Raw genomic sequence first — 20425 nt, forward strand, 5'->3', positions numbered from 1 at the left:
CTACTTTTCAGTTTTTTCAGAATATAACCTGGCTTTTGAGATGACATATACTTACTTACACATCTAACAGGAAAATGATCACATGATTTAATTTTTTAAGCAATGAAATATCACATATATACCTAAAAATACATAATATAAATATGTATAGTTTAACAGTTAAAAAGTGAATACCATGTTAACTCTACCCAGGCCAAAAAATCAAGTAATGCTGGCATACCGGAAGTTTACCAAGGTCCCTGTCTGACTGTAGTTCCCATCCTCTATCCTATAGGGTGACCACCATTGCCTTTTTATAGTAATCCTTTCCTTACTTTTATTTACAGTTTTTACTACCAGTATGTATATCTGCAAACAATATTGTTTGCCAATGTTAAAAGTTTAAAAGTATGCACTTTTGTGACTTGCTTATATATGTTTGTCATTTTTAATTGCATGTAGCTGTAGTCCACTGATTCCATTGTATAAGTTTGTTTTACTGTGGGTGGACATTTGAATAATTTCCAAATGTGGTTGTTATCAAAAATACTGCTGTGAACATTCTTGCTTTTGCATCCTGGTACATATGTGCACAGATTTCTGTAGGCATGCAGTAGTGTAATTGCTTGGTCATAGGGAATGTTTAATTTCAACTTTAATAATATCAAATTGATTTCCAAAATGGTTGTATCAATTTATAATCAGTAACTTTTCCAGTTACTGAAAAGTATCAGAAAGTTTTTCAACTTCCCATTGATGAAAGTTCTTCCTCTTTCGCATCCCTGCCAACATTTTGTGTGGTCAGCATTTTTTATTTTTGCCAGTCTTTTTGCATCTCATTGTGGTTTTAATTTACATTCTCTGATTACTGGTGAGTTTGAATACGTTTTCAGGATTAGAGGTGTTACTTTTGCCTGTGGGACATATGTTGGATACCAGCACAGTGTACACCTAGATGAGTTTCAGTTTTCCTAGTTGCAAATTGCAGAATCAATTTTGGCTTACTTATGGGAAAAAAGGAGAGAGAAGACGTTGTGGGGAGTATATGGAAGACATTGGGGAGCAATTCACAGATTCTGAAGGAAATGCTATACAGTCAAGCTTTGGGAAAGGCAGGATCTCTGCAGCCTAAGGGGGCTTTACAGTGAGATGACTACTTAAACCACCATCTCGCTCTTTTAAGTTTTTAGATTCCCGAGAGAGAAAACCTAATAGACTCACCATGGATCCAAGGGCTCCTTTTGGCACAGGCAGCCACAGTCAGGGAACTAGAACAGGTAGCATAGCCATGGCTGTGGCTACTGGGGGAATTATGGTGAACCAGGCAGCCATCCCAATGTATGTCTTCTACAAATTTTACCAGTATGTGGCAGGGTCAAATGAAGGGTTTAGAGAAAAAAAGATACATTCATTGAAGGCAGAAGACCTAGCCAGAGAAAAGACAGACTTTGAAGTCGTCAATGAAATTGTGAAGATGAGTATGAGGTCTTTTAGGAGGCAGAAAGATATAACATCAAGACCAGTGATTTTTAACTTTTCAACAACCCCCAGCGCAACAGAATACTGATTAAAGTGAAAGGCGACACTATAGCCATGATCCTATGTATTTTCAAAAGGTCTTCCTTTATTGAATCTGATAAGCTTCCCTATTCACTTTCTTCTATAGAATCATTGATTTAAATGATAGATATCAGAGACTGAGAAGGATGGGGGGAAGGGGATGAAGTGATGTTGATTAAGGTATATTTCCAAATAGCTGGAAGAGAGGACGTGAAATGTTTGCAAAACATAGAAGTGATCAATACTCAAGATGATAAATACCCTCAAATACCCTGACTTGATCGTTACACATTCTATGTATGTAAGAAAATTACATGTGCCCTATAAATACATACAAATATTATGTATCAATAAAAATATAATAAATTTGAAGTGGAAGTGTTAGTTACTTTTTAAGAGAAAATGACTAATGTAATTACCTTAGAGATTAATTAAGGAAAGAGGATATAGAGACGTATTTTGAGAGTAAGAATAAGTGGTGAGCTAATGCCAAATGTTTATGAAGTCTGGCTAGAGGCACTGGCAGGAATGAAGGTAAGAATGAAATTAAGCAATACAAAGGCTTGAAACAACCACTGTGAGGTAAGTGTTTGAAAATGAATAAATATTGAGCTTATTAAGTAGTATTCAGTGTCCAGTATTAGATAAAGGGAAAAACAAAACTGAAATCATTCAGAAATACCTGGACTTATTCTATTAATAGCAGTTCTCTGCCCTATAGAGTAGGATTAGTGGAAGTGCACAGTGTGAGTGATCTGAATTAAGTTTTAGTATGAATGCCTCAGCTAAAAGTTAAAGAACAAAAAACCTAATCACATACTAGAAAGAGACTAAAGACAATGGAAAAGGATTCTAAATTTCCTTGAGTGGAGTCAGTAGTTTGAAAAATCAATCTGGTGAATCATAGAGATCAGTAATTAGAGAATTTAAATGTTTACTGAGGGTTCTACTATTTGAGAGGGATCTTTGTTAGGGATTATGACATGAGAGACACAAATGCAGATGTTCCTCGGTTTATGGTGGGCATATGTCCTGATTAAACCCATTGTAAAACTGAAAAATTGTTTAAGTTACACCACCGTAAGTTGATGACTGTCTGACCATTGCCCTCAAGGAACTTATAATAATAACAACTTTTATTATAATAACTAAATATACTGAACTCATTTAATCCTCACAACAGCTTTATGAAGTACTAATACTCTTTTACATGTGAAATTTTACATGTGAAACAGAGAGAAGTCAGGTGACTTGTCTAAGATCTGCAGTTAGTAAACAGGTAATCTGGGACTCAGTTCCAGGTAGTCTTTGACATTTAACCCCTAACAAATAGTGTATTTTATTTGTTAGGGTTGGAGAGATAGAAATATATGAAGTGCCTTAAAAAAATTGTTTTTTTGCAAAATTTCAAGACACCACAAGCAATGTTACAACAGTTTAGAAACAGATTTCTTAACTACTATTATGTATTTATGTATAGGCAGATTTATATCAGGCCATTATGGTGATTTAAGTCATGTCTTAAAGTGTGGATAAGATTTGAATAGACAGAGAGACCATGAACATTTCATCTTAACGCTTGACTAGGATAGGAAGACAGTAAACAATTAAAGACACGGAGCATAGACATCATGGCAATTACTGAGTTGTTTTGGCTACCTAAATAATATTTTTTAAATATGTAGTAGAAAGGGTAAATGTTGTAGAATAAAACACTAAACAATTATAACACCGTATAAGGACAGGGCATTTTCTTTTTTGTTTTTTTTCCCACAATGCAGTACAGGGAAGGTAGGTGTGTCATTGTATTCCATGTGTTCACCCATGAATCCAAGTCAGCTGGCGGCTCTGCTGTCTTTGGCATATGGTTTCCATTACTGCTCCAGCTTTCATCATTTCCAGGACATGGGGAAGAGAAGAACATGGAAGTATACTCTTGAAATGATCTGAAGTATGAATCACCTGTACTTGCTTACATTCCATTGACCAGAACTCAGTTATATGGCTATAACTAGCTACAAGGGTGGCTGTAAGATGTACTGTTGGAATGGAGCTGGGGAGAATAATTAAATATAATTAAATTATATATATAATTAAATATAATTAAATTATATATATAATTAAATTATATAAGTGTAATTAAAATAATTTATATCTGAAAGAAAAATAGTTTACAAATTATCCCATTAGCTAGGATTGATTGACCCTTTGTGTGATGGACTCTCTTAAAATTGTTGGGGTGTGGGGGAAACTAGAGTATGATCAAGATGTAAGTATGTAATTGCTTTATTTTGATTTTGTTTTAGCTTCCTTGTGGTCATAGATGCAAAGAGATGTGTCATCCTGGTGAATGTCCCTTTAATTGCAACCAGAAGGTAAAACTTAGATGTCCTTGTAAAAGAATAAAAAAGGTAAATATTTTAAGTTATTGAAAATACTTTTCTATATAAGTTGTTTTTGTGTGGTTTTCTTGTTCTTGTTTTTTGGTCTATGTGTTTTGGTAGTTGTTTGGCTTTTTTTTTTTTTTTTGCCTTTTCATTTTGAGGTTTTACTTCATAGAACCTTTTTATTATTAAAATGAGCCTACTTGTTCTGTAAACATTTATTTTAAACATAAGCTTTGGCGATTTAATTTTCTGCATTTTAACAGTAAAAGGAAAATTATTTTTTATGTTGGAACCAAATTCAATGCCCTGTTTTGGTCAATGTGCTTTAGATTTGAGGTCTTTGAACAAGGAACACAGTGTAATGGGTAGAATGTTTCATTGCTTAAGAAATGGCTTGAGATTAACTTTGTTGCTGTTATTTATGAAATTCTTTTTACCATCAGTATTGTCCTTTGAAAATATTGCCTTAAAAAGACCTCATATGAATAGCCTTATAAAGTAAAATAACATGTAAACTTGGAAAGAACTAATTTTAAGATAAAATGATGGTAACAGAGGAGTAAATGGGCAAAAACTAATGATTACAAAGCCTGATGGAAACAAACTATATACTGCTCAACAAGACTTATGAAGGAAAATATACTGTCCTAATAGTCTTTTTCTCAATTCTCTGTTTCCTTGATCTTCCCTGTTGGCAGTGCTTACTCCTTTGAAACCAACTTTTTTGACCTCTGATTTACCCTATCTCAGTTATAGTCGTAACTCCTTTTTTCCCTTCATATTCCTATTGTCATTCCCTAAAGCTTGTCTTTTTTGTCTCTTGAAATTCGCTTTTATTCATCCATGTGATGGATATGTATTGAGGATCTTTTACAGGTCCTTTGCCTTTCATTTATGTTCATAGTTTCTGATATGTTTTCCTAGGATAGGGAACTTCTGAATTTAAATTTATACACTTGGCCTTTTAGGGAGTGGAATCTTTAAGTTTTAGATATTTAAATTGACCCCCCGTACCTGAAAATAAATACTTGGTCAAGCCATTTTTAATGTGAGATGTCTCTTAAGTTTTCTCTGAAATCTCATGTCTTGTCCAAGTGCCGTATGCCACCCATGCGTTAGTACTTTGGAACAACTCTTTCCTGGGCTTTGGCCACAACTTCGTGACCCATTTCCTTGTCTCTAGTCACACCACTTCCCTGTTCTAAATTCTTCAATGGCTCTTCATCACTTATGGAAAAAGTGCATTGTATAAAAAATGTGTATGTGTAGGTATATGCAGACTCGGCATACCAGGGAGGCTATGATAAGACATTTGCCTGCTTGTTCAGTCTCATCATCTAGCAATCATCTCTGTGAATCTGTTACTTAAGTGCCCTAATACATATATTGTACCCTCGCTTAGCTTAGGCTGTGGCAATGTATATATATTTTTTTCCTGTGTAAAATACAATATGTTTTTCCTTTAGCTCTCTGCTTACTAGAATCCTGCTAATACTTATTGGAAGCACTTCCTTGTTTGAGAAGGTTTTCCTTCCCCAGGTTCCCTTGGGAAGGCTTAGCTGTTCCTTCCTCTTGACTTTCTTTGTACTGGGTTCATAATGTAGAGCTTTGTGATTCTAGGTATCTGTAACCTTGTTTCCTCATCTGTAAAATAGAGTTTATAGAGATTTATTGAAAGGAATAAAAGAGGTAGTGCTTACATAGCATTTAAAACAATGCTATGTTTAATAAATAGTAGCTGCCATTACTATAAAAGAGGTAGTGCTTACATAGCATTTAAAACAATGCTACGTGTAATAAATAGTAGCTGCAATTACTATTGTTATTTATTTAGCACTTAACAGATGATTATACTGTTTATTCCTTACTGTGTTCCATTTCCCTGTCATGGTGTTTAGCATGTTATAGGCACTCTGTAAGTATCTTCTGAATGAGAAAAGATAAAATCCTCTTCTAAGCTGATGGACTTAATGTCTATAAACACACGATACTTATTTTTGTCTCCAGTGTTTGTTCATGTTAATTTTCTTATGTCTGGACTGTCTTTGGAGGGCAAGACTATGTTTATCACTAAATCGAGCCAAAAATGAAGAACTAAGGAATAAAAAAAAAAAAACCCTCCAAGTAATAAAATTCCATGCCATAAAATGCTTTTAGTAAATACACTTTACTCAGGATTTGGTAATCTCATGTCTAAGCTGTGGTAGATTTGAACAAAAAACTAGAGTCTGAGGGTCTGGTGAGACAGGAGAAACTGATACAAATTAAATATACTGAGAGTAAAAGTGACATTGGCAGCAATAAATGAATGAATAAAAGATAGATATACTACAAAAGGCAGTCTAAAACTAATATAAAGACCACTCTTCAACTCAGTAGGTCATCGTTTTATTCTGTCGTAGTACAGAAATTGGTCATAGTTTTGATGTCAAGACATCAAAAACAGTAGATCAGTGTTCTTTCATTAAGGAGGTAGTGAGGTGCCAACATAAGCTTTAGAACAATTTTCATCTAAACTTAAAAAAAGTTTAATAGTCGAGAGAAAAATTTGTAGCTCTCCAGAAAACTCTCTAGAGCTGCACTATCTGAGATGGTAGCCACTAGTCACATGTAGATATTTAAATGCAAATTGTAATGAATTAGCATAAAACAATATTAAAAATTTGGTTCCTCATTTTCACTACCCACATTTCAAGTGCTCAGTAGCCATATGTGGCTAGTGCTACTCTGTGGACTAATGCAGATTTACAACATTTCCATCCCACGCACATACCAGGAAGCTCTGTTGGACAGCACATTAGTAGAACATTGTATTCCCTGGACACTTTGCAAGAATAACAAACAATAAAGAAAAGTAAAGAATAAAAACAACATGGGAGCTAAGTCCAATAGTGGCACGTAGTAATTATTAAGTTGATTTTTAAAAATTTTATGGTATTCTCTTTTTTAAGTTAAGAGAAAATAAGAAAGTAATCACTATTTGAAGCAGATATTTAATGCTTGCAACTATATCATCATTAAATATTAAGACACATCAAATAATACTTATAACCTTAAGCTATCAGATGAACTTTGCTTTTTTATGGCAGACAGGTCTTTGAGGGAAAAATCATTTAAAATTTGAAAATTGGGTTGTTTGTAGGAATTGCAGTGCAACAAAGTACGTGAAAATCAGGTTTCAATAGAATGTGACACAACGTGCAAGGAAATGAAGCGGAGAGCATCTGAGGTAATGTCTCATTAAATATCATTTTAAAGGCTAGTGGCCTTTCCCTTCTTACTTTGTGCATTTATGTACTTATTAAAAACAACTTGAAATCTCATTTTTTTGCTTTTATAATAAAAGCCTAGTTTTATAGGCTTATTTTGAATGGCAGATTGGGATTTTCATTGCCTAGTGTATATGAAGGCTTTTCATCTTCTATGCCCGTTATAAAATTTTGAGATTCTTTGCTGCTTGGGTTGTCTCTAGTGTTACTCTTCCCCTCCATCAACCCAATCAGTGACCTCTTGATTTTGTTTGAAAGTAAGGATTCCCTTCCATGATAGCACATTTAAGATAAATTTAACTCTAGAGAAACAGCAGTATTTAATAATTAATTCTAGATTCTTAATACAGCAACTCAAGAGGAAAAAAGGCAGTTTTAAAATTTGCTGTTACAGTGTTTTAACTCCTTGAATTACGATGTAATACCGATTTTACTTGTTAAGCTGAGATGCTCATATAAGGTATAACACTCCATCCATCACCACCTTCAATTTATTAGATAGTGCCTTGGTAAAACCTTGTCTCAGTATAGCATTTACATTTCTTTAAATGATTTCAAGCTCCTAAAAGTTGATATGGGTTAATAGAACCTGGATGGGTAGATGTTAAAATTCCATATAAAATGTGATGACTAAATTGTAAATTGACTTTTGTATGTGTATAAACAGATAAAAGAAGCAGAAGCCAAAGCTGCTTTTGAAGAAGAAAAACGAAGACAACAGGTAACTGAACAAAATACCCAGATTTATGTCTCTTAGCATCATTGCTAGATTTCGTGCAAACACAGGGTATATTCCAAGGTCAAACTAAGGGCTAGTCTCTATTGTGAACTGAAAATAACATAGTTCTTGTAAAACAAAAGTGAGCCATCTACTAACTTGACTTTAAGTATACTGAAACTCTGAAAAGGTATGAGATCTCATATATTCCCAAATTTTTTTTTGTATTTCCAATTTACTTTCTTGCCAATATCATCCATACTTCAGCCAGAAGAATTTTAATTCCTCCTTTGGCTGGGGAGTGAGAGTGAGCGAATCATCACCATTGTAAGGCGTCTTCTGGAGACCATGACTTTACTTAACTAAAAGTATTTGAGTTCTATCTTACTGAGTTGCAGACCACCTATAACAAATAAGTGCAGTTTACTAATCAGTACATTTGTTTTAATAATACATTCCCATATTTCCCTATTAGATCTTTAAATGCGGGATTATAACCTGTTCTTTGTTGTCACCTAGAGAACAAGTACATTCCTGATACTCCCTGTTTAAGTATTTACTTTATTGATCATACACTTGAAAGAGTGGCTTCACTTTCTAATAGTGATGTATAACTTTTTATTATTATTTGTCAGTTTGTATCTTGAAATGCTTTATACTTATCAGATTGTATTGTGTGCTAAGCTACTGCCTTTATGAATGATGAGATTGAAACTTGCGTGATTTGCATGAATGAGGAAATTCAAACTTTGATGAGTTGTAGGAACAATTAGAACAATTAGGAACATTAGAAACAATTCATGTAGTAAATAATGGTTGGCCAAGGTGACCTTTGAGATTTCATGGTTCTGTAAAGTTGATTTGCCTGATATCCCCAAAATAAGTTATCAGAGCTAACATAGTAAAACATAAGTTGGCTGGAATCCTAGGAGATTAAGTTATTAAGAATAGTTTAGTATGTTTTCTCCTTATTCCCTTTGCTATCTTTTTATAAATCATCATGGATGAAAATCTTAGATACATTCCCTGTTTACTGACTCTTTAAACAGAATATAATCAGTCCTTAGTATATGTAGGTTCTGCATCTGTGAATTCAACCAACCACAGATCGAAAATTTGTTTCAAAACAAGTAAAAAAATAATAATAATAAATAATACGCATTTTAAAATACAGTGTAACACCTATTTACATAGCATTTACATTGTTATTAGGTGTTATAGGAAATCTAGAGTGATTTAAAGTATACAGGAAGATGTTTGTGTGTTATTTGCAAATCCTCCACTATTTATGTAGAGACTTGATCATCCTCAGGTTTTTATATCCAAGGGGATCCTCGAACCAATTTCCTACAGATACTGAGGGATCACTGTATACAGCACATAATATATACTTGGTGACTGTGAGTCACCATTTAACTGTCAGTTATTTTACTGTGTCTGTAGTCCTCAAGTTTGCCTGCTTTTAAGATATTTTGACGTTTTTTATATGTCAGAAACTAACCACTTGGGAGTAGTCTGACATTTTGGCTCATTGAAGAATGCCACTTTGTATTAAACTAAGTTTATTATTAGATCTTTTTCAAGTGTGGTTTATGACCACAGTAATGGATATGTGAACTAAAGTTTACATTTCCTCCTATTAAATAACCATTTACAAAGTTTTAGGTGGATATTATTAAATACATATATATTTTAACTATTGTCTTAATTACCTATGCACTATAGCATATTATATTACATTATTATGCGTAAAAGTTTAATAAGTACTTAGCAGTAGGATAAAAATCCCCATTTGATATTGAATGCAATTCAGTTAGCGTCTTTTAGTACTAGTTTAAGATTTTTATGTCTAAAATAGTCATTTTGATTTTAAAGCTTGAAGAATTTTTTCCTTTGAAGAATTTTTACTATTTTTAAAAAATGTATTTGGTAGTGAAGAATCGAGTTCTGGCAGCTTTTTTCTCTTTACTCACTTGAATTTCTTTCTTAAAAGCCACTAATGTTTATTGCATGCATTGTAAACAACTAGAATTATAGGTATCTTCATTCTCACTAGGCATGACAGCACTTGCTAGAAGCTTTATAGAATGCTGGTTCTATAATAATTGGGTTGAAGTATAATGGTGTCAATGTATAAGACCAGTGTCTATATTTTAGAGCACCCTAATTTAATAAGACGTTTTATTTTATTTATTTATTTATTTATTTTTTTTTTTGAGATGGAGTCTCTCTCTGTTGCCCAGGCTGGAGTACAGTGGCGCCATCTCGGCTCACTGCAAGCTCTGCCTCCCTGGTTCATGCCATTCTCCTGCCTTAGCCTCCCGAGTAGCTGGGACTACAGGCACCCGCCACCATGCCCGGCTAATTTTTTGTATTTTTAGTATAGATGGGGTTTCACCATGTTAGCCAGGATGGTCTTGATTTCCTCACCTTGTGACCCGCCTGCCTCAGCCTCCCAAAGTGCTGGGATTACAGGCGTGAGCCACCGTGCCTGGCCTAATCAGACATTTTAATATTTAGTATCATAGTCAGCCCTACAGTTTGAAATATTCTCTTCTGTTATCTCCCAGTCTCCTTTCTGCTTACCTAAACCCTGAATTTGTTGAATACAATCAGTAGTGGAGAGTAGTGTTTTAAAAAATCAAATCAATATATTGACTATATATCATTACTATTAAAACATTACCCATATTGATTTTTATGTAAATGGAAACTTTCAAATCAATGTATGCATTGAATTTAATTAAAATGATGCTGTTTTTATTTAGGCTGAACTAGAAGCTTTTGAAAACAGACTGAAGGGTCGTCGAAAGAAGAACAGGAAAAGAGATGAAGTGGCAATTGAGCTATCACTATGGCAAAAACATAAATATTATCTCATTTCAGTGTGTGGAGTTGTGGTTGTGGTGTTTGCCTGGTACATCACCCATGATGTCAATTAAAAAAAGTTTTGATCTTTTAATGTAACTCAGATTGGATTTAGATAAGTTGTTAAATTTGAAATATTAGAAAATGTATATTATAGAATATGATATATATTTACATTCATCTCTGTATTCTCTCAGCTGTTGTTGGAAGGACAGAATGTTAAACTTTATCTTAATTAGTATACTAGAAAGGGCAGTATAATACTGTTTAAAGTGAAGGCATGACTGAAACTAAAATATTTCATAAGGCTTAGCTAGAGGCAGAGTAACATGTGTTTTTGTTCATTGGGCTTCCTTGTACTTAGTTTTTTCATTTAATAATTCAAACCAACACTTTTTAAAAAATAATTCAGATGAGACTGAGCCATATCTGCAGTAAGAGAAATATTTCTTAATGTTTTGGTTACTTATGATAGAGTACTTTTCTTGATACTGTTAACTTTGTGCTTTTTTAAAAAAGTGATTCTCTAACAGACCTCTTAAATTGTGACATGAAGGTATGTAATTAGATTTCAGAAGTTGGTTTATTAGTGAGGAATTTTTATCAATAAATGTCATGGGGCGTGTTCTTCAGAATATATAGTTATTTTCAACAAATGCCAGGCTAGATTCCTCACATGTGGCTATTTCTTATGTAAGAAGCTTTTAACTGAAGTTGGCATGTTTTGTAAAACTTGCGTGTCTTTTAAAAATAATAAAAGGAAGATGAGTATTTATGAAGAATATGTGCTGACAACAGGGCTTATGAGCTCTGTGTACTTTAATCTCGTTTCTCCTTACCACAATCTTAAATAGATTTCAGCTGAAAATAATCAGTTCTTATGAAAACAAATAGAGAAATATCAGTAAGTCAAATCTGTTTGAATTATAATTCCTTTCAAATAGTTTTGCTATTTAATTTATATGATTAATGTTTTCATTAAAATTTTTGATACCAAATTTGTAATCTAGAATATTTATTATTAGCTAAAATATTCAGGAGCCTATAATTTTAAGTTAGGCATTAGTGTCAATGTATGAAATTCTAATACTTCACGTGGAAGACAGTCATTGATGGATACCTAAAAGTATCTAAAAAGTAGATATGTTTTTTTTATTATTATTATATTTTTATTATTATTACACTTCAAGTTTTAGGGTACATGTGCACAACATGCAGGTTTGTTACATATGTATACATGTGCCATGTTGGTGTGCTGCACCCATTAACTTGTCATTTAGCATTAGCTATATCTCCAAATGCTATCCCTCCCACCTCCCCCCACCCCACAACAGTCCCCGGTGTGTGATGTTTTCCTTCCTGTGTCCATGTGTTCTCATTGTTGAATTCCTACCTATGAGTGAGAACATGCGGTGTTTGGTTTTTTGTCCTTGCGATAGTTTGCTGAGAATGATGGTTTCAGCTTCATCCATGTCCCTACAAAGGACATGAACTCATCATTTTTTATGGCTGCATAGTATTCCATGGTGTATATGTGCCACATTTTCTTAATCCAGTCTATCATTGTTGGACATTTGGGTTGGTTCCAAGTCTTTGCTATTGTGAATAGTGCCACAATAAACATACGTGTGCATGTGTCTTTATAGCAGCATGATTTATAATCCTTTGGGTATATACCCAGTAATGGGATGGCTGGGTCAAATGGTATTTCTAGTTCTAGATCCCTGAGGAATCGCCACACCAACTTCCACAATGGTTGAACTAGTTTATAGTCCCACCAACAGTGTAAGAGTGTTCCTATTTCTGCACATCCTCTCCAGCACCTGTTGTTCCCTGACTTTTTAATGATTGCTATTCTAACTGGTGTGAGATGGTATCTCATTGTGGTTTTGATTTGCATTTCTCTGATGGCCAGTGATGATGAGCATTTTTTCACGTTTTTTGGCTGCATAAATGTCTTCTTTTGAGAAGTGTCTGTTCATATCCTTTGCCCACTTTTTGATGGGGTTGTTTTTTTCTTGTAAATTTGTTAGAGTTCTTTGTAGATTCTGGATATTAGCCCTTTGTCAGATGAGTAGGTTGCAAAAATTTTCTCCCATTCTGTAGGTTGCCTGTTCACTGTGATGATGGTTTCTTTTGCTGTGCAGAAGCTCTTTAGTTTAATGAGATCCCATTTGTCAATTTTGGCTTTTGGTGTTTTAGACATGAAGTCCTTGCCCATGCCTATGTCCTGAATGGTATTGCCTAGGTTTTCTTCTAGGGTTTTTATGTTTTTAGGTCTAACATGTAAGTCTTTAATCCATCTTGAATCAATTTTTGTATAAGGCGTAAGGAAGGGATCCAGTTTTAGCTTTCTACATATGGCTGGCCAGTTTTCCCAGCACCATATATTAAATAGGGAATCCTTTCCCCATTTCTTGTTTTTGTCAGGTTTGTCAAAGATAAGATAGTTGTAGATATGTGGCATTATTTCTGAGGGCTCTGTTCTGTTCCATTGGTCTATATCTCTGTTTTGGTACCAGTACCATGCTGTTTTGGTTACTGTAGCCTTGTAGTGTAGTTTAAAGTCAAGTAGCATGATGTCTCCAGCTTTGTTCTTTTGGCTTAGGATTGACTTGGCAATGCAGGCTCTGTTTTGGTTCCATATGAACTTTAAGGTAGTTTTTTCCAATTCTGTGAAGAAAGTCATTGATAGCTTGATGGGGATGGCATTGAATCTATAAATTACCTTGGGCAGTATGGCCATTTTCACAATATTGATTCTTCCTACCCATGAGCATGGAATGTTCTTCCATTTGTTTGTATCCTCTTTTATTTCAGTGAGCAGTGGTTTGTAGTTCTCCTTGGAGAGGTCCTTCACATCCCTTGTAAGTTGGATTCCTAGGTATTTTATTCTCTTTGAAGCAATTGTGAATGGGAGTTCACTCATGATTTGGCTCTCTGTTTGTCTGTTATTGGTGTATAAGAATGCTTGTGATTTTTGCACATTGATTTTGTATCCTGAGACTTTGCTGAAGTTGCTTATCAGCTTAAGGAGATTTTGGGCTGAGATGATGGGGTTTTCTAGATATACAATCATGTCATCTGCAAACAGGGACAATTTGACTTCCTCTTTTCCTAATTGAATGCCCTTTATTTCCTTCTCCTGCCTGATTGTGGAAGTAGGAAGGAGGATTTTAAAATTATGCTGGATCTAATTCAAAATTTAGTGTCATATTCTTCTTTTTTTTTTTTTTTTTTTGAGACAGAATCTCACTCTGTTGCCCAGGCTGGAGTGCAGTGGCGTGATCTCAGTTCACTGCAACCTCTGCCTTCCAGGTTCAAGTGATTCTTGTGCCTCACCCTCCCAAGTAGCTAGGATTATAGGCATGTGCCACCAAGCCCAGCTAATTTTTGTTGTTGTTGTTGTTTTTGGTTTTTTTTTTTTTGTATTTTTAGTAGAGATGGGGTTTCACCACGTTGGCCAGGCTGGTCTCGAACTCCTAGCCTCAAGTGATCTGCTCACTTCATCCTCCCAAAGTGCTGGGATTACAGGCATGAGCCTCTGCGCCTGGCCCTAAGTATTAGCTGGTGTCCAGAATTAAAGGACAGTCATTCCTTTCTTCATGGGTGTTTTGATTTTAGAATTGTTAATCTTTCCCAGTGGTAGAATTACAGGGTTGGCATTTCAGAAGCTCTAAATCAGATACACTACACTCAAGTTATTACCTGTACTAACTAAAAGTTGAGTGTTAAGGGAACAACCGGGTGTCTACGTGGAAAGTCATTTCCATCTGTGTCAGAATCTTGGCCTGTTAAGTGAACATGAAACCTAGTTCATATCTGTTGTTTGTAGGGCTTCGGTACTAGCTAAATTGTTTTTCCTAATTTGGGGAAAAGATTTTAGGAGCAGAGGAAGGAGACTGAATGAATGGTATATGAAGTTGTTTGTTGTTTTTTCATCTTTTTGGCTAGCTCAGAGTGTAACTTATTTACCCAAAGTCACACAACTATTCCTTCACTTATTCAGTCAGCAGATGTGTTTCCTATATGTCAGGAACTTTCTGTGTTCTGGAGATAATGGTGATCTTTCCTCCTATATTGTTGCTAAGGCACAGACAAGCACAGGCAGGTAATAGACATAAAAAAATGAACGTGATTTTATGTGTGGTAAGTGGTATTCAAGAAAATAAGAGGAATGGTATAGAATGTGGTGGAAGTAGGGGATACAAGGACACTGGCTAATTTAGAATGGGAAAATCCCTCTGAGATGAGGATATTAGAGCCGTGACCTGAATGACCTCCATTTGAAGATCAGCGAAAAATCTATACAAGAGAAAGCAGTAAGTACAAAGTCCCCAGTTTGGGAAATGCTTGGCACACCTGAGGAGCAGAAAGAAGGGCTGGTGTGGCTGGAGCCTAATGAAATTTAAATTGAGAGGAGGATGTGTCTAGGCCAGTTTATGTCATGCTTGATAGACCAGGGTAAGAAATTTGAGTTGTGTTTGAGTTGCAATGGACAGCATTGGAAGGCTTTAAACAAGGAAGAGACTTTTTTTTAAAGACCACTGGCTACGATATAGAGAAAAGACTATAATGATGCAGAGACAAGTTAAGTTTTATCTAAGTAGTTATACTGATTTGTTCTGAGGGAAATAAAGTAATGCATATTGTCCTTTTAGGTTCAATCTGAGCGAATTAGAGAAGGAATGGAAAAAGTTACCAAATAGCCACTAACAATGGCCTAAGATTGTGAATGTGGTGGTCTTGTTTTCCTCCTTACTTGTGGCATTAACAAAGTGTATTAGCTTCCTATTTGAAATCTGTGGAATATGTATATTGAAATCTTTAGATTTTTTTGGTTTAAATGCTTTTCGGAATTGACAAACTGTTTTTCAGTTAATTTCACATCTAAATAAAATGAAAACAATCTCAAATAAGTACAATTGCTACTGAAATTGTCAAAGGAATTTTACTGAGGCAAAGCAGTGAAAACATTTGCCTTCTATAAAGAAGTTATGATGCTTGAACTTAATGGCTATGAAGGTTAAAAATTTTAAATACAGATTAATCTCTGTGCTTGTGTTTAGAGAGAGATGACATATAAGAATTTTTTGGCTCTTCATGTTATTTTAAATGCTCATGAGTAATACCAGAAACAGGCTTTATTTGGAAATAGATATACTATTTAAGACAAAATTTGAAGAGATTTATTTTAAAGTGTTCCATTTCTCTTTGAGAAATATTTTTTTTCTTTGCCTAGATACCTGGCACAGTGATGAACTTAATAGAAGATTCTGTCCTCACTATGCATATGGTCTGTGTTGTGAGTTCTTCCACATAAGCAAACAGGTGAAGATTAAGCCAGGCCACCCATGTGGGGGATCTAGCCCACTGCCAAGGGTGACTTTTTAGGGTACTTGGGCCTCATCCATCCTTTTATAATCAAGATTATTAAAACAATGGGAGATGCTGTATGCTGATCTCCAGAAGAACAAAGAATTAGTTCGGTGTCAAACCAAGAACACTAAAAATGCAGCAGTAGCCAAAATTGCTGTGACCAGGTATAGGACAGTAAAGGGAAGGCTGTAAAAAGAACCTCTGAGGACCCAGGTGACTCTAGCTGTTAATGTCTGTCTGTCCTTGGATATTGGGAACTGAAGCAGATGTCTAAGCTGTAGAGCTAGAGTTGACATGAGATAGCTCTGTCTCTTCTTGGGTCTGTGGAAGTTGCAGTCTTTATCGAGTGGCAGTGATTAGACCACTCTAAGACCCAAGGCTTATGAGGCTGGGGAGCTTCCAGGGTGAGGAAGAAGCAAAGTACTACTACTACCTCCTAGAAAAGATGCTTGAATTTGGGAGTGGTGGGAGGAACTGAGAGACCCTGTGATCTCCAGCAAGCAAGACCAGGTGTCCACCTGGGAAGCCATTTTTACATATTTTAGAATCTTGGCTTATTGAACAAGCTCAGGTCTATTGCTTACTAAGCTTCTTTTCTTGCTAAGTTTCCAATTAGTAATTTAAGTCGTGCTGTGAAGGATTGTATGCAGTTTGAAACTCCACAGTCCAGATTCATTTGAGTTAACACCTCTGTATCCCATATATGTATTCTCTTAATACATCACCTAATATTTCCAAAGCCCCCCCCCCCAGTCACTGTCATCTGGTCATCCTCTATCTTCTCACAATACTTTTTCCTCATAGCACTAAATAGTACCTGTCCTCATATTAAGTGTCTGTTTATTATCTGCCTCCTTCCCTGGAATGTAAGCTTCATGAGGGCAGGAGTACAGTTTCATTTATTACTGTAACCTCAGAGTAGAGAAGCCTGGCCACATAGTAGATGCTAGTATTCGTTTCCTAGGGCTGCTGTAACAGATACCATACATGAGTGACTTAAAACAACAGAAATTTATTCTTTCACAGTTTAGGTGGCCAGAAGTCCCAAACCAAGATATAACAATTTATATCTGCAAAGCCTTTATTTCCACAGAACCACATTCTGAGGTTCTGAGTGGACATTAATTTGGCAGGGAGTAGTGGGGGGACACTAACCTACTACAGTGCTCAGTAAATATTTATTGGGTGAATGAAAATTCAGAGTGTATTCTAAGCTGTAAACCCCTTGGATGTTTTCATCACAGTCTTCTCTTAATAATTGCTACAGAACATAAGGATTAGTTTGTGGTCCCAGATTTTTTAGGCTCCAATTCTGCTTCTACCACTTTCTACTTGTGAGCTCTTAGGCAAGCTATTTAACTTTGTAAGCCTCAGTTTCTTCTGTAAAATGGTGACAATAAGAAATAACAGTAAGTGCCCAATAAGTTTTAACTATTATTATGTGTCTATAGCTATTTTAAAGCACTTTCTAGATGTAATCCTCATAACAACCATATTAGGTGCGCCTATTACACTTCTCATTTTATGACAAAGGAAACTAGATTTGTTTCAAGAATGAAAAACCTAGAAAATTATATGTCACTTTATGAGGTGCCTGGCACATAGTACATAGAACAGCTTAGCTACAGTAATATAGATATGTGACTTTACCTCATAACTTTAAGACATCTCAAATTGATTCACAAATCAGAAAAAAAATCTGAGGCATCAGATGTGAAGTGAGGTGAGGTGAGGCATCTCAGTTTTTGCACATATGGTTACTGTTATTGAGGGAGCTCCATGTCATTGAGGGAGGACTGGGTGGGATGCTGGCCAAAGGTAGGGGCATATTTAGGCAGTGAAATTGCAGTTATGGGACCCCTCTGTAGCACTAGATGTGTGAGAGGACTAAAAATAAAATTCCTTTGAAATTTCTTACGGGGTCATATATTACCTCCTTCCCAATGACTACTGTGGTATATTAGAGTAGGGGATTGATGTCCCAGAAATATTATGTACATCAAACAGAAGATCTACACAAATTGTTTTATCAGATACTGAATATATCAATGGGCTAGAGTGTATCATAGTACATATGGGTATGTTGTTTTCCCCCTTTTGACTAAATAAACTCTCCCCTCTCTGCAACAGGTAAATTTCCAGTTTACCTTTTTCTTGCTGTTTTTAATTTTTTTATTTTGAAGGCTTTGTATCTTTATATCTCAGCTGAAAATATTACATTCTAACTCCCCAAAGCTATTCTCACATTATTTGCAAGTATTTTTTCATAGTTTACATGTTTGTATATTTGTTTAATACATTCCACAAGACTGAAAGTCTTGGTGAGGGCAGGAACTCTGTCTAGGTTGTTCATCTGGCAGCCAGCAAACCCAAAATAAGTATTAGTTGAATGAATAGCTAAATAGATGAGCCATGGGGTAGCATATCTGTTTTAGGTACTGCTTGCCTGTTATCATCCTGGGATGCTGCTTGCTTCTCCGTGATTTCTTGTTCTTAAATTGTCTTCAGTTGTAGTACTAAGTACTAATTTGATCTGTAATGTGATATGTGGCTAAAGTTTGCTCTGTAAAATCACCGTTTCCTGAGGTATATTCAGTACCTTTAATTTTTCCATAAATCTCTTCAAGGTTTGTGTGTGTTTTCTTTTAAATTATCTAACTAGTTGGATGTATGCTTGAAGTGCTAGACAATAAAAGTTTCAATAGGCTAGAAATGTTTCTTTTTGTAAAATTATTTTAAGAAACTAGATGATGGTTGTCACTTGAAGCTGAAATGCAAATGTAGCTAGTTTTTTTTAAAGAATAATTCAAACAGGTCGTTAAAGATTACTATGAGCACACTGCATATTCAAATCAGTTTGAATATGTTTTGAGACTTCTAATAGTTTAATGATTCTTGACATTTTAAAAGTTTATTGTAAAGAATATAAAACATCTTTACCCTCATTTTTTATGTCATTAGCTTCATGCAAAGAATACCTCAGGTATTAATTCTGGTGCTGTTGGTAACTAGAACTGGTTGGGTTTTCTTGCTAAAAGGAAGTTTAAAAAATGTTTATTTTACACCATTAATGCAATTAGCTTTAGTTCTCAGAGGAACTAAAAGTGGAGAAGTGAGGGAGACTGATCGACCCTATCTCAAATCCACTGATGTAGCTACTTTAATTTCATAGTCCCTGTAGCACCTCCACCAGAGGGCAGAAAGTGGAAGAGAAAGAAGATGAAATAGAAACTTGTACTTGGCCTCAGAATGCCTGTAGAAACCTTAGCAATTGAATCCAGCCCTTATGTTATAGGCTGAGTTAACTGTGGCCCGGAAAGACTATGTGATTTGCTCACAGTTCTTGATTCCCAGACTGGCACTGCGGTGATGGTGTGTGATGAGGTAGTATCTTAGTAAGAACACAATCCAGAAGTCACTGCCTCGGGGGAATCCCAGCTCAGCTTCTTGCTAGCTTGCGTAGGCTGGTTACTTCAGCTCCCTGAATCCGCTTTCTTATCTCTAAAATAAAAATAATAGCTTCTTCCTCAGAGTAGTTGGTGGAACTAAAAGAATACATGTAAAGTGCTTAGTATGACACCTGCCACATAATATGAACTGAATTATTGTGAATTATGATAAATTTGTCAGATACTGGTTTACAAATCGGATGTTAGAATAACATGGAATCAGTGTTTCAGTCATTTTACTATACATATGCAGTATTTTCTACATTTGATCTCACTTCAGAAACAAAATACTGCCCCCCCATTTTACAAATGCATATTTTTTTCTCAGCAATAATGTTCAAGAACAAGTGCTTGGCCCATATTTTGTTGTCTTTACATGGCTTTCTTTAAATAATGGGGATGGATTTATTCAATAACCTCATGAGTTATTTTCAAAATTTCCATTAAGATCTTGATTGAAATTGGATGAAAAATCATTTCTAAGAAAAACCCAATGAAGTGTTTTTCTTTGCCACATTTGACAATTGCCTTGGACTTGGTAAAGTAATCATTACTGTGTTGAGTACCTCCAGTGCCCTCCTTGACGCTGCTGTCTTAGAAAAGGTAGCTGCTTTTGAATGACAGGCAGGAATTTGTTCGCCTTTTAGGTTCAGCCTGTAGGTGCCCTCCGCAGGAAATCAGGAACTAGGGTTTTGGAAGCAGTCAGGGTGGGGTTCTCCCTTGTCCCTGCAGCCTCAGCAAAGACTCAGGCAGTCTGGCAAAAGCAGTTTCTTCAGCATACCTAACAGAACGCAAGTTTCCATATGCCTGATGCAA

General features: G+C 35.3%; 1 protein-coding gene across 7 annotated transcripts in view; it reads left to right on the forward strand.

The window, feature by feature from the left end:
- NFXL1 (nuclear transcription factor, X-box binding like 1) overlaps positions 1 to 11779 on the forward strand; it is a 67560-nt gene extending 55781 nt beyond the window's left edge. For all 7 annotated transcript variants that reach the window (XR_010156320.1, XR_010156319.1, XM_054683165.2 and 4 more), the window contains 4 exons: positions 3846 to 3950; positions 7069 to 7155; positions 7863 to 7916; positions 10682 to 11779. Coding sequence is in view for 5 of the 7 variants with exons in the window: in XM_054683165.2 (XP_054539140.1) it covers positions 3846 to 3950; positions 7069 to 7155; positions 7863 to 7916; positions 10682 to 10855 (420 nt within the window). In the remaining 2 variants the exon portion in view is untranslated. The remainder of the gene's footprint in view (positions 1 to 3845; positions 3951 to 7068; positions 7156 to 7862; positions 7917 to 10681) is intronic.
- Positions 11780 to 20425: the final 8646 nt, after the last annotated feature.

This window comes from Pan troglodytes, chromosome 3, assembly GCF_028858775.2.
Source record: "Pan troglodytes isolate AG18354 chromosome 3, NHGRI_mPanTro3-v2.0_pri, whole genome shotgun sequence".
NCBI classification, from domain to species: domain Eukaryota; kingdom Metazoa; phylum Chordata; class Mammalia; order Primates; family Hominidae; genus Pan; species Pan troglodytes.